This window comes from Salmo salar, chromosome ssa15 (genome assembly GCF_905237065.1).
Source record: "Salmo salar chromosome ssa15, Ssal_v3.1, whole genome shotgun sequence".
NCBI lineage: Eukaryota > Metazoa > Chordata > Actinopteri > Salmoniformes > Salmonidae > Salmo > Salmo salar.
This window is the reverse complement of record NC_059456.1, coordinates 24,991,388-25,015,834: the sequence shown is the minus strand read 5'-3', so window position 1 is coordinate 25,015,834 and position 24,447 is coordinate 24,991,388. Positions and strand designations below refer to the sequence as shown.

Here is a 24,447-nt window from a genome sequence, read left to right as displayed (position 1 = left end):
TAGCCGCACAACATTGTTTAGAATCAAGGGCAATGTTGACATCATTGATGACCTTTAAGGTTGCAGTGACACATCCATAACCTGAGCTGAAACCAGATTGCATACCAGAGAGAATACTATAGACATCAAGAAAGCCTGATGATTATTGACAAGTTTTTCCAACACTTTTGATAGAACAGGTCAAAATAGAATGTTGTGTGATGATGTAGGCTACTCATTATAGTTGCAGCCATATCGTAGCCACTAGCCAGAATTTCTGCAAAAAGTTTTGCAAAGGGGCAAAAAACAATATGCGCTTTAACCACTCAATGATCATGCAAGTACCGCACGAGTTCAACCTGTTGAACCTCTGGGCAGCCGAACGGTTGAAGGCAGCCCGATGAAGGAAGTGGCAGTGGGAGCACTGAGCAGAAGCGACGTAAACAGCAGAGTGGACAGCAGCTAGAGTACATACAAAAAACATCACGCTCATGCGCAGAAATCTCCGTATCAATAGCCACGGTAATTCAGGTTCCAGAAAATATTGTAAAGCAGCCACTCCATAATAATTAACGATCACATTTGGGGCGTAGTAAACCCTCTCGCTTCGTCTCTTCCGCTCTGCTTCTAGTACTACAGCTGACCGAATTCCGTCCAAAATAAACGACCACATAACTGGTTTGTAGGGTCACTGCGAGATATCTAGTCTTCGGAAATATGACACTTTTTCATTTGATTGCAAGTTGGATCGGTTATTTGCTTATGTGCTTGCTTGGTTTGATTTTGATCGCGTTTCTAATTTTTTGTCTTTACATAAAATATATTCATCTGAAATATGATCACATACCGGGACCACCAAGGGATAGGTGAGTCAGTATTATGTAACTTGAATATTTATTTTAAAATGCTTTAGCTAAATGTTAGTTTCAACTATATTGAGAGACGACATACCGCATCAGATTTGTTGATAAGGAACTACAGTAGGTGAAAGTTGACCTCAACAGCCGTCATGGTCGCTGTTTCACCTGCCTTTTTCCTTTTCACAAGGTGAAGGTATCTCTCATGCCATAACCTCCTTATTTGTCATTTATGGATTAATTCGTCTCTTGTTCTCCCCTAGTTTTTTATTTGGTCATTCCCCAACCTTGCTGAGGGAGATGAGCAATGATCGATTTGTCCACGACAAATTTCTGGAATGGTTTGTTGAATGCTACACACACACATTGAATCAAGTGTTGTTTATCATGGGACAATAAATAGAGATATATTTTATCTTTGACAGGGCTGAGACATATGGACCGGTCTACCGTATCAACGGTATGCATGTTGTGGTGTTGTGTGTGACCTGTCCTGATACCACCAAGGTAAACCTGAGAAATTACTGTAATTATAATCTCTGATTGACTGACTACGTAAACACCTGACCAAATAAGCAAGATTTTAGTTCTGGGTTAACCAAGATTAGGTTAATTATACATTTTACCATGTTAATTTCTGAAATTAAAGTGCTGTAAAATAATCCATTACCCCAATTCCCCCTTCAAACCAAATTGACAATTTGCTTTGTCTCCACAGGAAGTCCTGATGTCACCTAAGTACCCTAAAGACTCACTGGTCTACAAGCGTCTCTTCAACCTGTTTGGACAGAGGTGAGTCCTCTGTATAATTAATGTTATCTAAATATACTTCCTACTACTATTTATTGTGTCAATGTTTTGGTTGGTACCAACTCTTTCAACACAATCCCTCCTAATGCTGGTTATCGCCTGCGTAGCCTACAGAGCATATAGACATTCAAACGGGACAACTTGGTCACTGGTCAGTTTATTCAGTCTTAGGGTAAATACTCTGTTGTCCTTCTTCATAGGTTTTTTGGAAATGGCCTGGTCACAGCACAGAATCATGATGAGTGGTACAAACAGCGAAGAATAATGGACCCTGCCTTCAGCAGTCTGTAAGTCACTTATCCATTTCACATGGTGTAATAATCCATTGATCTATCCATCCAGCCATCCATCTGTTCATCCATCCATCATTGCTGTGTATTGTTAGGTACCTGCGGGGTCAGATGGGTGTGTTCAACGAGAGGGCAGAGAAGCTGATGGATAAACTGGCAGACATGGCTGACACCAACACAGCTGCCAACATGCACCACATGTTAAACTGTGTGACACTGGATGTCATCGCTAAGGTAACGTTCACTTCCTGTTCCCCTCAGATCCCCACACTGCACTTACACTTTATTCTCTCTGTTATAAAGCTACATTTGTTTGTATATCTGACAGTAAAATTGTCATAACAGGCAGTTTTTTGCTTATGACAACTGATAACACACTCATTACCTAAGCTATATACAATTTAGTCTAACCAAGCCAAAGTGCTAGCTATAATTAGCATAACTAGAACCAGGAGTTTTACCTTATCATGTTGTAAGATGTTGTCAATCCTCTGTTTTTATATCATCTGTAGGTGGCGTTTGGAGTGGAGCTGGATCTGCTGAATGAGAGTGACTCTCCGTTTCCCAAAGCTATAGAGATGTGTCTGAAGGGAATGGTCCACTATCTCAGAGACTCCACCTTCCAGGTAAATAATGACATCAAGTATGTTAGTGATGCTTCTCGAGAATGATTGCTTATTGAATTTATCTATTTGAAATCCTACAGTTTCATCAGATAAAATCCTATTTCATAGGAAACAAATACAGTTAGAACATTGACACTCATGAACAGTTTGTTCTAGTCTCTTGTTGCCGTCCTTCCAAGTAGGAAGCCTGTAAGATGTGGCTAAATGCACCATAATGCGTTTTACAGAGTCACAGTCCCTAGATGGGGTTTAAATAAATGGTCGGATGTCATATTTCTAGCTCTACCCAAAGAACAAGAAGTTCATCAACGAGGTGAAGAAGTCTTGTCGGCTGCTGCGTTCGACAGGCAGACAGTGGATCAACGAGAGGAAAATGGCCGTCCAAAACGGAGAGGACGTTCCAAAAGACATCCTCACACAGATCCTCAAGACGGCTGGCAAAGGCATGTTGTAGTAGCCTGATCCTAGATCTGTTCGTGCTGTTTTGCCAACTCCTGCCACTGTTCAAGACAAGACGGCACAAACAGATCTGGGACCAGGCTAACATTGGAATCCTTTTACCTGTGGCTCTGCATGTAACATTGTGAGACAAGTGTTTGCTAAAACAGTCATGTTATTGATGAGGTTCAGTAGCACTACAATGCTGTAAACTGATATATCCATCATTTCAGAGGAAAACATAGCAAACGATGATGAGGAGCTTATGCTGGACAACTTTGTGACGTTCTTCATTGCCGGTACGTCTCCCTGAAAAAAGTGCTATACTTTTTATATAATGTTAGGAGAATTATGTTCTCAATGTTACCTTCAATTAAAATACTCAGTCTGCAACCCGGAATTTTGTAAGATTCTGGTTGAATGAAACAGACAGAGTCCCAGCATACAAGAGGCAGAATGTTTATTCACGAGAACGTTCTGATGTACTTTGTACAGAGACATCATTATATACCAGGCTCCGTATTTACGCACACACAAACATTAAGGCCCCAGATCTCTTAACACTGTAGATCATTACCCAGCCGACAGTTTCATTCCTCTGAGATTAGGGGTACTCCCTCCCATATCATAAACCCTCAGAGTTCTAGCTAGGTCAGGTCAACCACAGTTTAACAGTTCTTGGTGTTTACTTAAACACACAGACACTCATGCCTCTCTTATCCTAGTCCAACCTCGTTAGACTTATGCTTAACCCTTTAGTTACCCGTTCTACATGCTATATAGACCATATCCCTAATAGTTAAGTTTCAGGGTAGAATTATTTAATCATTACATTCAAACATATAAATCCCTTAATATATATATACATATATACACTGCTCAAAAAAATAAAGGGAACACTTAAACAACACAATGTAACTCCAAGTCAATCACACTTCTGTGAAATCAAACTGTCCACTTAGGAAGCAACACTGATTGACAATAAATTTCACATGCTGTTGTGCAAATGTAATAGACAACAGGTGGAAATTATAGGCAATTAGCAAGACACCCCCAATAAAGGAGTGGTTCTGCAGGTGGTGACCACAGACCACTTCTCAGTTCCTATGCTTCCTGGCTGATGTTTTTGTCACTTTTGAATGCTGGCGGTGCTTTCACTCTAGTGGTAGCATGAGACGGAGTCTACAACCCACACAAGTGGCTCAGGTAGTGCAGCTCATCCAGGATGGCACATCAATGCGAGCTGTGGCAAGAAGGTTTGCTGTGTCTGTCAGCGTAGTGTCCAGAGCATGGAGGCGCTACCAGGAGACAGGCCAGTACATCAGGAGACGTGGAGGAGGCCGTAGGAGGGCAACAACCAAGCAGCAGGACCGCTACCTCCGCCTTTGTGCAAGGAGGAGCAGGAGGAGCACTGCCAGAGCCCTGCAAAATGACCTCCAGCAGGCCACAAATGTGCATGTGTCTGCTCAAACGGTCAGAAACAGACTCCATGAGGGTGGTATGAGGGCCCGACGTCCACAGGTGGGGGTTGTGCTTACAGCCCAACACCGTGCAGGACGTTTGGCATTTGCCAGAGAACACCAAGATTGGCAAATTCGCCACTGGCGCCCTGTGCTCTTCACAGATGAAAGCAGGTTCACACTGAGCACATGTGATAGAGTCTGGAGACGCCGTGGAGAACGTTCTGCTGCCTGCAACATCCTCCAGCATGACCGGTTTGGTGGTGGGTCAGTCATGGTGTGGGGTGGCATTTCTTTGGGGGGCCGCACAGCCCTCCATGTGCTCGCCAGAGGTAGCCTGACTGCCATTAGGTACCGAGATGAGATCCTCAGACCCCTTGTGAGACCATATGCTGGTGCGGTTGGCCCTGGGTTCCTCCTAATGCAAGACAATGCTAGACCTCGTGTGGCTGGAGTGTGTCAGCAGTTCCTGCAAGAGGAAGGCATTGATGCTATGGACTGGCCCTTCCGTTCCCCAGACCTGAATCCAATTGAGCACATCTGGGACATCATGTCTCGCTCCATCCACCAACGCCACGTTGCACCACAGACTGTCCAGGAGTTGGCGGATGCTTTAGTCCAGGTCTGGGAGGAGATCCCTCAGGAGACCATCCGCCACCTCATCAGGAGCATGCCCAGGCGTTGTAGGGAGGTCATACAGGCACGTGGAGGCCACACACACTACTGAGCCTCATTTTGACTTGTTTTAAGGATATTACATCAAAGTTGGATCAGCCTGTAGTGTGGTTTTCCACTTTAATTTTGAGTGTGACTCCAAATCCAGACCTCCATGGGTTGATAAATTGGATTTCCATTGATTATTTTTGTGTGATTTTGTTGTCAGCACATTCAACTATGTAAAGAAAAAAGTATTTAATAAGATGATTTCTTTCATTCAGACCTAGGATGTGTTATTTTAGTGTTCCCTTTATTTTTTTGAGCAGTATATATATTTAAATATATATATATATATATATATATACATACATACATACAGTTGAATTCGGAAGTTTACATACACCTTAGCCAAATACATTTAAACTCAGTTTTCACAATTCCTGACATTTAATCTTAGTTAAAATTCCTTGTTTTAGTTCAGTTAGGATCACCACTTTATTTTAAGAATGTGAAATGTCAGAATGATAGTAGAGAGAATGATTTATTTCATCTTTCATTTCTTTCATCACATTCCCAGTGGGTCAGAAGTTTACATACACTCAATTAATATTTGGTAGCATTGCCTTTAAATTGTTTAACTTGGGTCAAACGTTTTGGGTAGCCTTCCACAAGCTTCCCACAATAAGTTGGGTGAATTTTGGCCCATTCCTCCTGACAGAGCTGGTGTAACCGAGTCAGGTTTGTAGGCCTCCTTACTCGCACACACTTTTTCAGTTCTGCCCACCAAGTTTTTATTGGATTGAGATCAGGGCTTTGTGATGGCCACTCCAATACCTTGACTTTGTTGTCCTTAAGCCATTTTGCCACAACTTTGGAAGTATGCTTGGGGTCATTGTCCATTTGGAAGACCCATTTGCGACCAAGCTTTAACTTCCTGACTGATGTCTTGAGATGTCGCTTCAATATATTCACATAATTTTCCTAACTCATGATGACATGTATTTTGTGAAGTACACCAGTCCCTCCTGCAGCAAAGCACCACCGCAACATGATGCTACTACCCCCGTGCTTCACGGTTGGGATGGTGTTCTTCAGCTTGAAAGCATCCCCCTTTTTCCTCCAAACATAACGATGGTCATTATGCCCAAACAGTTCTATTTTTGTTTCATCAGACCAGAGGACATTTCCCCCGAAAAGTATGATCTTTGTCCCCATGTGCAGTTGCAAACCATAGTCTGGCTTTTTTATGGTGGTTTTGGAGCAATGGCTTCTTCCTTGCTGAGCGGCCATTCAGGTTGTGTCGATATAAGACTCGTTTTACTGTGGATATAGATACTCTTGTACCTGTTTGCTCCAGCATCTTCACAAGGTCCTTTGCTGTTATTCTGGGATTGATTTGCACTTTTCGCACCAAAGTATGTCCATCTCTAGTAGACAGAACGCGTCTCCTTCCTAAGTGGTATGACAGCTGGATGGTCCCATGGTATTTATACTTGCGTACTATTGTTTATACAGATGTACTTGGCACCTTCAGGCGTTTGGAAATTGCTCCCAAGGATGAACCAGACTTGTGGAGGTCTACAATTTTTTTCTGAGGTCTTGGCTGATTTCTTTTGATTTTCCCATGATGTCAAACAAAGAGGCACTAAGTTTAAAGGTCGGCCTTGAAATACATCCACAGGTACACCTCCAATTGACTCAAATGATGTCAATTAGCCTATCAGAAGCTTCTAAAGCCATGACATCATTTTCTGGAATTTCCCAAGCTGTTTAAAGGCACAGTCAACTTAGTGTATGTAACCTTCTGACCCACTGGAATTGTGATACAGTGAGTTATAAGTGAAATAATCTGTCTGTAAACAATTGTTGGAAAAATTACTTGTGTCATGCACAAAGTAGATGTCCTAACCAACTTGCCAAAAGTATAGTTTGTTAACAAGACATTTGTGGAGTGGTTGAAAAACGAGTTTTAATGACTCCAACCTAAGTGCTTGTAATTTTCCGACTTCAACTGTATATATATATATATATAAAATCCATCTTCGTAATATAATTTTTCCCGCTCAAGTGAAATTTGAAGAAACAACAGTGACATTACTTTTGTTTGTTTTAATCATGACAGGGCAAGAGACAACAGCCAATCAACTAGCTTTTGCCGTCATGGAACTGGGAAGGCTGCCAGAGATATTGACGAAGTAGGACTTGTTTTCATCATTTCTATTTTCGTTATTGATCCTTTCTGTAATAAAAACAGGTTGGTTGAGTTTGTGAGTGTCTCTGACCTCTCCAGGGTGAAGCAGGAAGTGGATGACGTCATCGGGATGAAACAGGAAATTAGCTTTGACGACCTGGGGAAAATGACCTACCTGTCTCAGGTAAATGATCTACCGGTCCCAGGTCCGTTTGTGCTGTCTTGTCATTGGCCTGACAGTGACAGCAATGGAGCTACAAACCAGATCCAGGACTCAGAATTGGAACTGTCATCTATAAACAGAAACCATATTGTACGTTATACAATGTTGTACGATGGCTGATAGAATGGCGCTGGAGGAGATGGCTGTCGTTTTACGGGCTCTCAACGAATTGTGCTACTTTGTACTACTTTGTAGCACAATTACTCCCCTGGAACTGGATGAAGATGTTTTCTTTAACGAGTCGTACGCAAAGGATATAATGCTGATACTCAACACTGAGGCCTCTCAGGGGTGTGTGCTTAGTCCCCTCCTGTACTCCCTGATCACCCACGACTCCAACACCATTATTACGTTTGCTGACGACACAACAGTGTCACTGACAACGATGAGACAGCCTATAGGGAGGAGGTCAGAGACAACAACCTCTCTCTCAATGTGAGCAAGACAAAGGAGCTGATCGTGGACTAAAGGAAAAGGAGGGCCGTACAGGCCACATAAACATTGACTAGACTGAAGTGGAGCGGGTCGAGAGTTTCAAGTTCCTTGGTGTCCACATCACCAACAAACTATCATGGTCCAAACACACCAAGACAGTTGTGAATAGGGCACGACAACACCTTTTCCCCATCAAGAGACTGAAAATATTTGGCATGGGTCCCCAGATCCTCAAAAAGTTCTACAGCTGCACCATCGAGAGCATCCTGACCGGTTGCATTACCGCCTGGTATGGCAATTTCTCGGCATCTGACCAGAAGGCGCTACAGAGGGTAGTGTGTACGGCCCAGTAGATCACTGGGGCCAAGCTTCCTGCCATCCAGGATCTATATACTAGGGAGTATCAGAGGAAGGCCCCCAAAAAATTCAAAGACTCCAGCCATAGTCATCTCTGCTACCGCACGGCAAACGGTACCGGAGCACCAAGTTTATGACCAAAAGGCTCCTTAACAGGTTCTACCCCCCAAGCCATAAGACTGCTGAACAACTAAACTAATCAAATGGCCATCCGGACTATTTACATTGACCCGCTGTTTATTAGCTATGCATAGTCACTTTACCCCTACCTACATGTACATATTACCACAATTACCTTGACTAGCCTGTACCCCCACACATTGCCTCTGTACGGTAACCCCTGTATATAGCCTCGTTATCTTATTGTTACTCTTTTGTTTTTTTACTTTAGTTTATTTAGTAAATATTTTCTCAACTCTTATTTTTCTTGAAACTAAATTGTTGGTTAAAGACTTGTAAGCATTTCAAGGTAAGCTGTTGTATTCGGCGCATGTGAAAAATTAAATTTGATTTAAAACTTATTACTAGTATACTAATATACTATTTTATACAATACTTGTACTATATTAACAGCAGTTGTGTGACCAACTGGATGTTAACCTGGTTGGGCTGCAAGACTGTATTAGCCGGCTGAGCTAAAGCCTAGGCATTGCATCCCATTATCAACGTTGTTTCCACTTCATTTCAACCAAAAAAATCTATGTGATGACTTGGAAAACTGATTGGTTTTGCAAAAATCCTTTTAACCTAAATCAAATGACATGGTTACAATTTTTATTGACAATTTTTATTGATTTCAAGTTGAATTTACGTTTACAACTAAATCAAATGTAAATCAAAACTAGATGTTGAATTGACGTCTGTGCCCAGTGTGATTTAGCTCAGGGAGCTAACGCAAGTGTTCAAGTCTTGGGTCAGGTAACTCTTCACATGGTTAATTAATCAGCATGGTGTGTTTGATTCATATCATCTCCCCACGTTAGGTTTTGAAGGAGACTCTAAGGTTGTACCCTACAGCACCAGGCACTTCTCGCTTCATCCCCAACGACATCGTCATCAACGGCATCCCCATCCCAGCGGGAGTCTCATGCGTCGTGAGTAGTCACCTCAAAAACAATGTGATGAGTGATGAGTGTTATTGTATGTTAAAAGGATACATACTAGCAGATACCCATAGACTTCGTCATTGCGCTAACGCTAGTTAGCATTTGCTCGGGAAACTACCTCTAACTTCCTTCATACTGGACACAGAGACATAAAAATAGTATCCAGGAGTTCATCTGACTCTGGAGGAAAAGTATCCCTTTAATATCTCTAAATTTAGTTGTGGTGTTAACATGTGATACGCTGTGGTACCTCAATGTAGTAAAGGAATGAAGTAGCCTTGTCTAAGCCAGTATGGCTCATACCTCAATGTAGTAAAGGAATGAAGTAGCCTTGTCTAAGCCAGTATGGCTCATACCTCAATGTAGTAAAGGAATGAAGTAGCCTTGTCTAAGCCAGTATGGCTCATACCTCAATGTAGTAAAGGAATGAAGTAGCCTTGTCTAAGCCAGTATGGCTCATACCTCAATGTAGTATCATTGACTTTTTCTCTGTTACACTGTAAACATAGAATGTCTCAAAACACCATGATTGTGTAATGAAACCATGACAGGTAGTGCACCTAAGCTGAGATCTGTGTGTTTGAATGTAAAATGTTAATACACAGAATGTGTTTTAAAACAGAAGTGTAGGAACTCTGAAACACCCAAAGTGGTTCTTAAATCTGAATATGGGTGTTTTTAAGAGAGCGTTGTGAAAACCCATTTTGGGGGTTCAGTGAATGTAAAAGGCTGCATCAAAACTCTAAAATGGTGTTTCTCATACAATCAATGGTTTACAAATGCAAGTCATTTCAATTATTTGTTAATTTAATTTTACTAAAGTAATGTAAATCCAACTGAATATGTTACTCAAAATGTAATTATCTTTTATGAGGATAATCAAAGTGAGAGACAATAGATTGATTGAACTCATTGGAAGTCTTTGGTTTTAATCACGTTGCATTTCTTATCTTGACGCATGACTCTGTTTTTAGAGGATTGTGGGTAATTCAACATTTTTAGACTATGATTCTTTCACACAATGTTGTTTACATGTTTAAAGAAAGAAGACTATATTTCTATATTGGTATTAAGCAGTTTGTTGTGTAATGGATCATGATGAGCGGATATCAAAACTGTCAGGCAATTTGACGTTCAATGAGGACAGCACCCATTCCCACATAGACAAAGGAAATGACACCAAAAGAGAATGGATGTAATTCTGCTCTAAACAGAACTTGAATCTCCAAAATAGTGTTTAACCTTTTCTGTTAGTGCTCCCAGTCCCTGGCAAGGTTTTGCACAATATTTGATTTAGTGGTGTTACAACACACCATGTTATGTGTGTCAATACTCCAGCAAAGATAAGGTTTTGTCTCCTTCAAGTTGGTGGCAGCTCAGTTGCAACTAGTTTGTGTTGCAATATTGATGTTACTCATATTGATGTTACACAGGAAACGGACGCCAGTTGTTACTTACTTTATTAATGTGCTGGTTGACAACATGCCTAGTAAAGTTAGCTTAACTATATATCTTTGTCTGTCGTGACTACAACACAAGGCATATTGAAACATGGTGACAGCGGTACTCAAAAGAACCTGGATCTCATTGATGTAAATGAAGAATACATCCCAGGCGGCAGTTTGAAAAAGTGCCGCGTTTACAGGCTAGTCATCGCGCCGAATGTCAACGTTAGCTAGCTATCGTGAGTGACTCTGTGCTAAAAACTTAAAGTGATCAATCCACGCAATAAGAAAACCTACCAAGTTGAGTTCATCATAGTCAACAAGAATGTGCACAGGCCCATTCTAGGCAGTAAGGCTATACAGGCAATGGAGTTGATTACTGTGCAGCATCACAACATCCTGGCCATCGAGAAAACAACAGGATCCTGGACTAAAGAGCAAATTAAACAGGAGTACTCTGATGTAATCCAGGGAAATGGATGCTTACCCGGCAAACTGAAGCTGGAAGTGGGTGAGCAAGTGGAGCCCGTCCAGCTGCCAAAGAGAAGAATGCCAGTAGCACTATATAAACCACTCAAAGAGGAGCTCAGTGGTCTAGAGAAAAGAAGGATGATAAAAGCAGTTGAAAAAAGCACAGATTGGATTAGCAGCCTGATCGTAGTGAAGAAACCGTCTGGGAAAACTAAGTGTGTATTGATCCGAAGCCTCTCAACAAGGCACTCAAGAGGAGCCATTACCCACTTCTCACTATTGAAGACGTGCTGCCACATCTGAACAGAGCACACGTGTTCTCTGTTTGTGATGTAAAAAATGGATGTTGGCATGGGGAACTGGAGGAGGAATCCAGCTATCTCGCCACGTTCTCTACTCCCATGGGATGCTACAGGTGGCTGCTCATGCCAGTGGGAATCAGTCCAGCCCCAGAGATCTTTCAGAGGAAGTTGAACCAGGCAATGGAAGGTCTTCCAGGAGTCAAACTCATTGCAGATGACATCCTGCTTGTGGGAGAAGGAGACAACGATGAAGCGGCGACTCTGGACCATGACAAAAACCTGAAAATGCTCCTGGACGGATGCAGGAAGCTCAATATCAAGCTGAATCCAGATAAGCTGCAGCTCAGGCTGAAGGAAGTGCCCTACATTGGCCACCTGCTAACATCAGAGGGGTTGAAAGTGGAACCAGGAAAAGTGACAGCCATCAAACAGATGCCTAGGCCTACAGATGTGCAGTGGGTGCAGCGCTTCCTGGGCATGGTAAACTACATAGCCAAGTTCTGCAGCCACGCCACGGAGCTCTGCGAGCCACAGCGACAGCTAACACACAAGGACTCACTGTGGGAGTGGTCAGAGAGACATGAGCAGGCTTTCAATAAAATCAGGGATACCATTGGACAGACCCCTGTGCTGAAATACTACAACCCAACAGAGCAGCTTGTACTACAGTGTGATGCTTCAGAGAGTGGGTTAGGAGCAGCCTTGGTGCAGGGAGGACAACCAATAGCATACGCCAGCAGAGCCCTGACAGAGTAATGGGAAAGTGGAATCGGCAGTGAAAACAGCCAAAAGACTGATGGCAAAGAGAGCAGGTGCTGACCCATACCTGGCCGTGCTGGATCACAGAAATACCCCGTCACAAGGAACAGACAGCAGCCCTGCAATGGTGCTCATGGGAAAACGTACAAAGACACTACTTATAATGAGTGAAACTTCTGAGACCGGGGATGGCAAACTGTCAGCTGGAGAAGTTCAAATAAAGACAGCAGAAACAGGCAAAGTACTACGACACCTCTGCTAAGGATCTCACAGAGCTGCAACGAGATGACAGGGTGTGAGTTCAGCCACTCACAGGACAGAAACAGTGGTAGCAGAGGACCACAGTAGTCAGACCTGTGGAGCAAAGGTCCTATGAGGTGAAGACAGAACAGGGACAAGTCTTCAGGAGGAACAGGCGACCCCTGAGGAAGAGCAGAGAAATAGAGGAGGATTTCCCCACTGTTGAGGAGCCTGGCACAGAGCCAGTAAACAGAGGACCAGCTGACGCCCAGCAGGGTGCTGAACACAACCTAGAGGTACACGCTGCACCTCAACAAGAAGATCCAAACATCTCAGGTCAAGCACCTCCTGATGTAATCAACACTCCCCACACAAGGTCTGGTAGGGCCATCCGAAGACCTATACACCTGAAAGACTTTGTGCGAAAGTAAAAATAATAATAATTAATGGACAGTCAGAGACAGTAAACAAATATTCAGTTCACATTCCAGTTTTTTGCAGACTACAAGCCAAAGTTAGGTGGAGTCTGCCTTTGTTGTTAAAAAAGAAAAAAGAGAACATGTAGCAATATTGATGTTACACAGGAAATGGAAACCAGTTGTTACTTTATTAATGTGCTGGTTGACAACATGCCTAGTAAAGTTTGCTTAACTATATATCTTTGTCTGTCATGACTACAACACAAAGCATATTGAAAGAGTTTTGGTGTTACAATGCTCTTCATTTTAACAGTGTAGTCAACACCTCATTAACTATTTTGGGTGTGGGTGTACTTATTTTATTTCCTAAACTGTCTTAAATCTTTTATGTTTGCCTCTATCTTGTCTGTTTACAGTTCAGTTCGTATGTCTGTGGAAGGTTGGATAAGTTCTTTGAGGACCCGCTGAAGTTTGACCCAGAGAGGTTCCATCCAGACGCTGCCAAGTAAGTCACACGATACTTTTTTATTGTTTTATTGTTTCTTTACAACATTTGAATTGATTAAAGCAGAACTTCTCTCGTTGAAACCGGCATACAGTACATTCAGAAAATATTCACACCACTTCACTTTTTCCACACTTATGTTATGTTACAGCCTTATTCTAACATGTATTTAAAAATCAATTTTCCTCATCGATCTACACACAATACCCCATAATGACGAAGGAAAAAAGGTTTTTAGACATTTTTGCAAAATTGAGCTCAGGTGCATCCTGTTTCTTCCATTGATCATCCTTGAGGTGTTTCTACAACTTGTTTGGAGTCCACCTGTGGTAAATGAAATTGATTGGACATGATTTAGGAAGGCACACACCTGTATATATAATCGAGGCAAAGATGAACGGACCAAAGTACAGAGAGATCCTTGATTAAAACCTGCTCCAGAGCGCTCAGGGCCTCAGACTGGGGCAAAGGTTCACCTTCCAACAGGACAACGACCCTAAGCACACAGCCAAGACAACGCAGGAGTGACTTCGGGACAAGTCTCTGAATGTCCTTGAGTGGCCCAGCCAGAGCCTGGATTTGAACCTGATCTAACATCTCTAGAGAGACCTGAAAATAGCTGTGCAGCAACGCTCCCCATCCAACCTGACAGAGCTTGAGAGGATCTGCAGAGAAGAATGGGAGAAACTACCCAAATACAGATGTGCCAAGCTTATACCCAAGAAGACTCAAGGCTCTAATCGCTGCCAAAGCTGCTTAAACAAAGTACTGATTAAGGGTCTGAATACTTATTTAAATGTAATATTTACAAAAAATTCTAAAAACCTTTGCTTTTTTGCTTTGTCATTATGGGGTATTGTGTGTACATTGAGGGGGAAAAAACGAATTAATCCATTTTAAAATAAGGCTGTAACGTAACAAAATGTGGAAAAAGTGAAGGTGTCTGAATACTTTCCAAATGCGCTGTATGTGACATCGATATTAGTCAAACATTTATTCCAGTGCCAAAATTAACTAAAATGTGCAAGTCGGTTAACCTTTTACTGCAGTTGGCTAGATCAGGGTCACACAGAATGATTCTTGGTAGTATTAAACAAATTTACAAGGCGACTCCTTGATGCTGGCCTTCTAGGCAGAGTTCCTCTGTCCAGTCTCTGTGTTATTATGCCCATCTTAATCTTTTATTTTTATTGGCCAGTCTGAGATATGGCTTTTTCTTTGCAACTCTGCCTAGAAGTCCAGCATCCCAGAGTCGCCTCTTCACTCTTGACATTGAGACTGGTGTTTTGCGGGTACTATTTAATGAAGCTGCCAGTTGAGGACTTGTGAGGCGTCTTTTTCTCAAACTAGACACTCTAATGTACTTGTCCTCTTGCTCAGTTATGCACCGGGGCCTCCCACTCCTTCTATTCTGGTTAGAGCCAATTTGCGCTGTGAAGGGAGTAGTACACAGCGTTGTACGAGATCTTCAGTTTCTTGGCAATTTCTCGCATGGAATAGCCTTAATTTCTCAGAACAAGAATGGACTGATGAGTTTTAGAAGAAAGTTATTTGTTTCTGGCCATTTTGAGCCTGTAATCGAACCCACAAATGCTGATGCTCCAGATACTCAACTAGTCTAAAGAAGCCCAGTTTTATTGCAGTTTCAGCTGTGCTAACATAATTGCAAAAGGGTTTTCTAATGATCAATTAGCCTATTAAAATGATCAACTTGGATTAGCTAACACAACGTGCCATTGGAACACAGGAGTGATGGTTGCTGATAATGGGCCTCTGTACACCTATGTAGATATTCCATTAAAAATCTGTAGTTTCCAGCTTCAATAGTCATTTACAACATTAACAATGTCTACACTGTATTTCTGATCAATTTGATGTTATTTTAATGGACAACAAATGTACTTTTCTTTCAAAAACAAGTCAAAGTCACCCAGTAAAATAGTACTTGAATAAAAGTCTAAAAGTATTTGGTTTTGAGTGTCCTTAAGTATCAAAAGTAAAAGTATAAATCATTTAAAATTTCTTATATTAAGCAAACCAGACGACACGATATTCTTGTTTTTTTAATTTACGGATAGCCAGGGTCACAGTTCAATACTCCGACATAATTTACAATCAAAGCTTTGTGTTTAGTGAGTCTGCCCAATTAGAGGCAGTAGGGATGACCAGGGATGTTCTCTTGATAATTGTGTGAATTACACAATTTTCCTGTCCTGCTAAGCATTCAAAATGTAACGAGTATTTTTGGGTGTCAAGGAAAATGTATGGAGTAAAAAGTACATTATTTCCTTTAGGAATGTAGTGGAGTAAAAGTAAAATATAGATACCCCAAAAATTTACTTAAGTAGTAGTTAAATGTATTTTAACTTAAGTTCTTTACACCACCTGGTCTCATGGGGGACAAACATCAGTAACTGTCACATCGAACCACACCCCCAAAAAATACATCTTGTTTTTCTTAATGAGCAACAGAAAAACACATGCGGAACTAACAGACATGTTGTGTTTGTTTCTGTCCTGAAGACCCTATTACTGCTACTACCCCTTCGCCCTGGGATCACGCTCATGTCTGGGACAGAGCTTCGCACAGGTGAGCAGACTGTCCATATGAAATGCTTTGAAACAACTTTATTTGGGAGTGTTCTCTGCTGATCCTATTATCCATCCTAGTTAGATTACTCCTGGACTTCTGCCTCCAATATATACTTTTTTTTTTATAGTTGAGCACACCAGATTTGTCATCCTTTAAACAGATCTGTTGTTCACAGATGGAGGCCAAGGTAGTGATGGCCAAGCTGCTCCAGAGGTTTGACTTCAGCCTGCTGCCTGGCCAGTCCTTTGACATCCTGGACACTGGGACTTTGAGACCAAAGAGTGGAGTGGTGTGTAACATCAGACACAGAGGACAGACACCCGCAGCCTGACCTGACTGGGACCTGAACATGACTAGCACTTCTCCATAACTTGTCTTATTCCTTCTACTTCCTAGTGGAGCAAATTACCTCTTTCTTTCAATGGGGTGGCAGCGTAGCCTAGTGGTTAGAGCGTTGGACTAGTAACCGAAAGGTTGCAAGTATCAAATATCTAGCTATTTTTTATGAAAATGGATCTTGAACAATTGTTTATTTTTTGTATCAATGGTGAAATAATATCTTAAATATAATGGGTCTATGTGATGAAGAGAGTTACTAGGACAGACTTGACATAGGAGTGTTTGTATTTGTACTGATTCCTTGTTGTTAATGCACCCTTATCATGTTGTTGCTCTGCAGTGTACCATTTATCACATAATATTAAGAGATTTATAAAGTAATATATTAACTTCTTTGATGAACATTACCACAGTGCCTCTGTTGGAGTGAATTGACTATATTTTAATAAAATAATTGACCAAACATCACTGAGCTCCAGAAGGTTAGAATACTTTTGTCCACAAGGTCATCACTGTGAACCTGCAGGCAAACCAAGAACATTGATTCTCATGTTTTGTATCTTTGTTTTTTACACCCATAAGACCTTGCTTTTTTCAATTTTTACTAACGACATGCCACTGACTTTGAGTAAAGCCAGAGTTTCTATGTATGCGGATGACTCAACAGTATACACGTTAGCTACTACAGAACGTAACTACGTGTTTTATGTTTTTATTATGGTTTAAACAGAAGGCGCTGTGAATTTTGGGCCTGCTCTGAAATATGTGATAGTTGGCTTCTAAACGAGTTGGAAAAAGTGGGTGTGGTGTCAGATGGTATCAGTTTGGTGTCAGAATGATATCTAATTGACTGATGAACGGTGACTTGCTGGCTGACTTTTGTCCATTTGCAATATGTTTAAACAGTGATAGACCATCACCAAAATGACATTCTGAAATCAACACCAACGAGCGATGGAGAGGAACCAGAATCACTGCCCCGCCATCCCGAGTGCATCGGGCCAGTCAATTTCACATTCCTGCAGTTTTTTGAGCATGTCAAGTCCGTGATGGTAAATGCCCATTGAAACATATTGCAAATGGACAGCCGGGCACCTGGTGATTGGAACTGGTTACCAGGAGCACATTTTTAAAATGGTTTTTAATGCCTTTGGGGGGGTGCAAGGGGTCTACGGTTGGGTTGATTCATGGCTTAACATAGTGCTATATATCATTTTGGCAGTTTAAATGCCATTTGGACATGGTTCACTGACTTTTGGGTTTGGAAACCAACTTCCTATGATCGATCGTACATGGCAAATGGACATAACATCCTGATTTGGCACTTTCAATACTTTCATATTGCATTTGGACATTTCTTATGGCATTTGGCAATGGTTCACTGACTTTTGACTTCGACTTTTGACTTCCTATGAAATCATATTGCAAATGGACAAAACATATGCCTTATGGACCAGTAAAATAAATATGACAAAAGTATGTTCATACAGTTCTTATACATGTATAATTGCCCCCCCCCCATTTTTTTTTTAAATAATAATAATCAAAAGAATTTCAATAAATGGTCCAGAAAGAACTTTAATTAAGGGGGTGATACGTTTTTGAGAAAAAAAATCACATTTTCAAAATTTGTCTCTGGGGTATTGACTTGATGTGCATTTGCATTGTGACAATTTACCATGGAGCTCGCTCACCATCTATTGGATTTTTGCTGTGTGACACTTGACATTTGCCATATGACATTTGCAATAAGTTTTGAATGAAATGGCATCCATTTGAGTGGTATTGCACATCGTGTATATGTCTCGTACAGTGCCAATAAGATCCCATTCATTTTTGTCCATTTCAGGGGGGTATTCCCTTACATTTATTTAGCCGGGTGGGTATGGTTCTTTGATAGTTCGAACAAAGGTAACTATCCAGGCACTTGTCATCTCCCGTCTGGATTACTGCAACTCGCTGTTGGCGGGGCTCCCTGCCTGTGCCATCAAACCCCTACAATTCATCCAGAACGCCGCAGCCCGTCTGGTGTTCAACCTTCCCAAGTTCTCTCACGTCACCCCGCTCCTCCGCACACTCCACTGGCTTCCAGTTGAAGCTCGCATCTGCTACAAGACCATGGTGCTTGCCTACGGAGCTGTGAGGGGAACGGCACCTCCGTACCTTCAGGCCCTGATCAGTCCATACACCCAAAGAAGGGCACTGCGTTCATCCACCTCTGGCCAGCTCGCCTCCCTACCTTTGCGGAAGCACAGTTCCCGCTCAGCCCAGTCAAAACTGTTCGCTGCTCTGGCACCCCAATGGTGGAACAAGCTCCCGCACGACGCCAGGACAGCGGAGTCAATCCCCACCTTCCGGAGAAACCTGAAACCCCACCTCTTTAAGGAATACCTGGGATGCGATTAAGTTATCCTTCTAACCCCCCCACTCTCCCACCAAAAAAGATATAGATGTACTATTGTAAAGTGGTTGTTCCACTGGATATCATAAGGTGAATGCACCAATTTGTAAGTCGCTCTGGATAAGAGCGTCTGCTAAATGTAAAAAACTAAACTACTTGGAGTAACACTAGATTGTAAACTGTCTTGGTCAAAACATATTGATGCACTAGTTGCTGAGATGGGGAGAAGTCTGTCTATAATAAAGCGATGCTCTGCCTTCTTAACAGCACTATCAACAAGGCAGGTCCTACAGGCCCTAGTTTTGTCGCACTTTGACTACTGTTCAGTTGAGTGGTCAGGTGCCACAATAAAGGAAAATTACAATTGGCTCAGAACAGAGCAGCACGGCTGGCCCTTGGATGTACACAGAGAGCTAATATTAATGATATGCATGTCAATCTCTACTGTCTGAAAGTGGAGGAGAGATTGACTTCATCTCTACTTTTATTTATGAGAGGTATTGACATGTTGAATGCACCGAGCTGTCTGTCTAAACTACTGGCACAGAGCTCGGACACCCATGCATACCCCACTAGACATGCAACAAGAGGTCTCTTCACAGTCCCCAAGTCCAGAACAGACTGTGGGAAGCACACAGTAGAGCCATGACTACATGGAACTCTATTCCACATCAAGTAACTGACGCAAGCAGTAAAATTAGATTTTAGAAACAGATTAAAAAAACACCTTATGGAACAACGGGGACTGTGAAGCAACGCAAACATTGGCACAGACACATGCACACACACACACACACACACACACACACACACACACACACACACACACGTTAACATACGCACTATACATACACATGGATTTAGTACTGTAGATATGTGGTAGTGGTGGAGTAGGGGCCTGAGGGCACACAGTTTGTTGTGCAATCTGTGAATGTATTGTAATGTTTAAAAATGGTATAATCTGCCTTAATTTTGCTGGACCCCAGGAAGAGTAGCTGCTGCTTTGGCAGCAGCTAATGGGGATCCATAATAAACACAAATACAAAATACCTCTAGATGGGTCATTTTAGACAATGAGAATGACAGATCTATAACTCACATTTGTATGTGAATTTGGTCGAGTCGCCCAAAAAGTGACATATTGCAGCTTTAAAAGTGGACAAGTAGACTAGTAGCATAGATACTGGATATAGTGATGAGATGCTTGCATCTCCGCTCTAACAATGGGATTCGTTGTCCACAGGGCGGAACGGCGGCTGTGAAGCTCCCTCCTATTCCTATCTTTGGTTTGGTGGATACATCTCGTTATTTTAATACGTTTTTAAATATCCGATGTGAGGTATTGACGTCACCACCAGTATTCGGTAGAGAGTGAGATGCTATGCTACTAGCCTCATGTACATGTATAGACCATCTCGAATTTCAACAGAGAAGGTGCTATGCTAGCCTCATCAAATCAAATCAAATTGTATTGGTCACATACACATGGTTAGAAGATGTTAATGTTAGTGTAGCGAAATGCTTGTGCTTCTAGTTCCGACTATGCAGTAATGTAAAGGGATGAATAAGAATATGTACATATACAGTGGGGGAAAAAAGTATATGATCCCCTGCCAATTTTGTACGTTTGCCCACTGATAAAGAAAGGATCAGCCTATAATTTTAATGGTAGGTTTATTTGAACAGTGAGAGACAGAATAACAACAAAAATATCCAGAAAAACGCATGTCAAAAATGTTATAAATTGATTTGCATTTTAATGAGGGAAATAAGTATTTGACCCCCCCTCAATCAGAAAGATTTCTGGCTCCCAGGTGTCTTTAATACAGGTAACCAGCTGAGATTAGGAGCACACTCTCAAAGGGAGTGCTCCTAACCGCAGCTTGTTACCTGTAAAAAAGACACCTGTCCACAGAAGCAATCAATCAATCAGATTCCAAACTCTCCACCATGGCCAAGACCAAAGAGCTCTCCAAGGATGTCAGGGACAAGATTGTAGACCTACACAAGCCTAGAATGGGCTACAAGACCATCGCCAAGCAGCTTGGTGAGAAGGTGACAACATTTGGTGCGATTATTCGCAAATGGAAGAAACACAAAAGAACTGTCAATATCCATCGGCATGGGGCTCCATGCAAGATCTCACCTCGTGGGGTTGCAATGATCATGAGAACGGTGAGGAATCAGCCCAGAACTACACGGGGGGATCTTGTCAATGATCTCAAGGCAGCTGGGACCATAGTCACCAAGAAAACAATTGGTAACACACTACGCCGTGAAGGACTGAAATCCTGCAGTGCCCACAAGGTCCCCCTGCTCAAGAATACATATACATGCCCATCTGAAGTTTGCCAATGAACATCTGAATGATTCAGAGGACAACTGGTGAAAGTGTTGTGGTCAGATGAGACCAAAATGGAGCTCTTTGGCATCAACTCAACTCGCCGTGTTTGGAGGAGGAGGAATGCTGCCTATGACCCCAAGAACGCCATCTCCACCGTCAAATATGGAGGTGAAAACATTATGCTTTGGGGGTGTTTTTCTGCTAAGTGGACAGGACAACTTCACCACATCAAAGGGACGATGGACGGGGCCATGTACCGTCTAATCTTGGGTGAGAACATCCTTCCCTCAGCCAGGGCATTGAAAATGGGTCGTGGATGGGTATTCCAGCATGACAATGACCCAAAACACACGGCCAAGGCAACAAAGGAGTGGCTCAAGAAGAAGCACATTAAGGTCCTGGAGTGGCCTAGCCAGTCTCCAGACCTTAATCCCATAGAAAATCTGTGGAGGGAGCTGAAGGTTCGAGTTGCCAAACGTCAGTCTCGAAACTTTAATGACTTGGAGAAGATCTGCAAAGAGGAGTGGGACAAAATCCCTCCTGAGATGTGTGCAAACCTGGTGGCCAACTACAAGAAATGTCTGACCTCTGTGATTGCCAACAAGGGTTTTGCCACCAAGTACTAAGTCATGTTTTGCAGAGGGGTCAAATACTTATTTCCCCCATTAAAATGCAAATCATTTTATAACATTTTTGACATGCGTTTTTCTGGATTTTTTTGTTGTTATTCTGTCTCTCACTGTTGAAATAAACCTACCATTAAAACTATAGACTGATCATTTCTTTGTAAGTGGGCAAACGTACAAAATCAGCAGGGGATCAAATACTTTTTCCCCCCACTGTACAGTTGAAGTGGGAAATTTACATACACCTTAGCCAACTACATTTAAACTACATTTAAATTCCTGACATTTAATCCTAGTAAATATTCCCTGTTTTAGGTCAGTTAGGACCACCACATTATTTTAAGAATGGGAAATGTTTAGCAGATGCTAAACTACAGGACTGTTTTGCTATCACAGACTGGAACATGTTCCGGGATTCTTCCGATGGCATTGAGGGGTACACCACATCAGTCACTGGCTTTATCAATAAGTGCATCGAGGACGTCGTCCCCACAGTGACTGTACGTACATTCCCTAACCAGAAGTCATGGATTACAGGCAACATTTGCACTGAGCTAAAGGGTAGAGCTGCTGCTTTCAAGGTGCGGGACTCTAACCCAGAAGCTTACAAGAAATCCTGCTATGCCCTGCGACGAACCATCAAACAGGCAAAGCGTCAATACAGGGCTAAGATTGAATCATACTACACCGGCTCCGATGCTCGTCTTATGTGGCAGGGCTTGCAAACTATTACAGACTACAAAGGGAAGCACAGCCGCGTGCTGCCCAGTGACACAAGTCTACCAGACGAGCTAATTCACTTCTATGCTCGCTTCGAGGCAAGCAATTCTGAGGCATGCATGAGAGCATCAACTGTTCCGGACGACTGTGTGATCACGCTCTCCGTAGCCGACGTGTGTAAGACCTTTAAACAGGTCAACATACACAAGGCTGGGGGCCAGATGGATTACCAGGACGTGTGCTCCGGGCATGTGCTGACCAACTGGCAGGTGTCTTCATTGACATTTTCAACATGTCCCTGATTGAGTCTGTAATACCAACATGTTTCAAACAGACCTCCATAGTCCCTGTGCCCAAGAACACAAATTCAACCTGCCTAAATGACTACAGACCCGTAGCCATGAAGTGTCCGTAGCCATGAAGTGCTTTGAAAGGTTGGTAATGGCTCACATCAACACCATTATCCCAGAAACACTAGACCCACTCCAATTTGCATACCGCCCAAACAGATCCACAGATGATGCAATCTCTATTGCACTCCACACTGCCCTTTCCCACCTGGACAAAAGGAACACTTATGTGAGAATGCTATTCATTGACTACAGCTCAGCGTTCAACACCATAGTACCCTCAAAGCTCATCACTAAGCTAAGGAACCTGGGACTAAATACCTCCCTCTGCAACTGGATCCTGGACTTCCTGACGGGCCACCCCCAGGGGGTGAGGGTAGGTAGCAACACATCTGCCACGCTGATCCTAAACACTGGAGCTCCCCAGGGGTGCGTGCTCAGTCCCCTCCTGTACTCCCTGTTCACCCACGACTGCATGGCAGGCACGACTGCAAAAACCATCATTAAGTTTGCAGACGACACAACAGTGGTAGGCCTGATCAACGACAACGACGAGACAGCCTATAGGGAGGATGTCAGAGACCTGGCTGGGTGGTGCCAAAATAACAACCTATCCCTCAACGTAACCAGGACTAAGGAGATGATTGTGGACTACAGGAAAAGGAGGACCGAGCACGCCCCCATTCTCATCGGCGGGGCTGTAGTGGAGCAGGTTGAGTGCTTCAAGTTCCTTGGTGTCCACATCAACAACAAACTAGAATGGTCCAAACACACCAAGACAGTTGTGAAGAGGGCACAACAAAGCCTATTCCCCCTCAGGAAACTAAAAAGATTTGGCATGGGTCCTGAGATCCTCAAAAGGTTCTACAGCTGCAACATCGAGAGCATCCTGACTGGTTGCATCACTGCCTGGTACCAAAATTGGCCTCTGACCGCAAGGCACTACAGAGGGTAGTGCGTACGGCCCAGTACATCACTGGGGCTAAGCTGCCTGCCATCCAGGACCTCTACACCAGGCGGTGTCAGAGGAAGGCCATAAACATTGTCAAAGACCCCAGCCACCCCAGTCATAGACTGTTCTCTCTACTACCACATGGTAAGCGGTACCGGAGTGCCAAGTCTAGGACAAAAAGGCTTCTCAACAATTTTTACCCCCAAGCCATAAGACCCCTGAACAGGTAATCAAATGGCTACCCCCCAACCCCTCTTTTTACGCTGCTGCTACTCTGTTTATCATATATGCATAGTCACTTTAACTATACATTCATGTACATACTACCTCAATTGGGCCGACCAACCAGTGCTCCCGCACATTGGCTAACCGGGCTGTCTGCATTGTGTCCCACCCGCCAACCCCTCTTTTACGCCACTGCTACTCTCTGTTCATTATATATGCATAGTCACTTTCACCATATCTACATGTACATACTACCTCAATCAGCCTGACTAACCGGTGTCTGTATGTAGCCTCGCTACTTTTATAGCCTCGCTACTGTATATAGCC

At 42.7% G+C, this 24,447-nt stretch overlaps 1 protein-coding gene and 1 long non-coding RNA gene across 2 annotated transcripts; one reads left to right on the top strand and one right to left on the bottom strand.

Moving 5' to 3' along the window:
• Nucleotides 1–436: 436 nt before the first annotated feature.
• LOC106571111 (cholesterol 24-hydroxylase) lies at nucleotides 437–16,970 on the top strand. The gene is made up of 15 exons (XM_014143790.2): nucleotides 437–845; nucleotides 1,100–1,177; nucleotides 1,262–1,343; nucleotides 1,555–1,628; nucleotides 1,847–1,933; nucleotides 2,032–2,170; nucleotides 2,449–2,562; nucleotides 2,843–3,005; nucleotides 3,234–3,299; nucleotides 7,240–7,312; nucleotides 7,408–7,492; nucleotides 9,307–9,417; nucleotides 13,482–13,570; nucleotides 16,094–16,160; nucleotides 16,339–16,970. Exons 1-15 carry the CDS (start codon nucleotides 697–699, stop codon nucleotides 16,492–16,494), a joined length of 1,533 nt encoding a protein of 510 aa, XP_013999265.2. The 5' UTR covers nucleotides 437–696; the 3' UTR covers nucleotides 16,495–16,970.
• Nucleotides 1,784–2,506, bottom strand: LOC123727246 (uncharacterized). The gene is made up of 2 exons (XR_006759137.1): nucleotides 2,398–2,506; nucleotides 1,784–2,035 (listed from the first exon to the last, which is right to left on the bottom strand). It is a non-coding gene; the product is annotated as an uncharacterized lncRNA (long non-coding RNA).
• Nucleotides 16,971–24,447: the final 7,477 nt, after the last annotated feature.

Bases quoted from the DNA above. Each gene is read 5' to 3' on its own strand.
- LOC106571111 (XM_014143790.2), top strand. From the start codon at position 697: ATGACACTTTTTCATTTGATTGCAAGTTGGATCGGTTATTTGCTTATG. The intron at 1,178-1,261 runs GTTTGTTGAATG...TATCTTTGACAG, and splicing joins CACGACAAATTTCTGGAATG to GGCTGAGACATATGGACCGG. The intron at 16,161-16,338 runs GTGAGCAGACTG...TGTTGTTCACAG, and splicing joins TGGGACAGAGCTTCGCACAG to ATGGAGGCCAAGGTAGTGAT.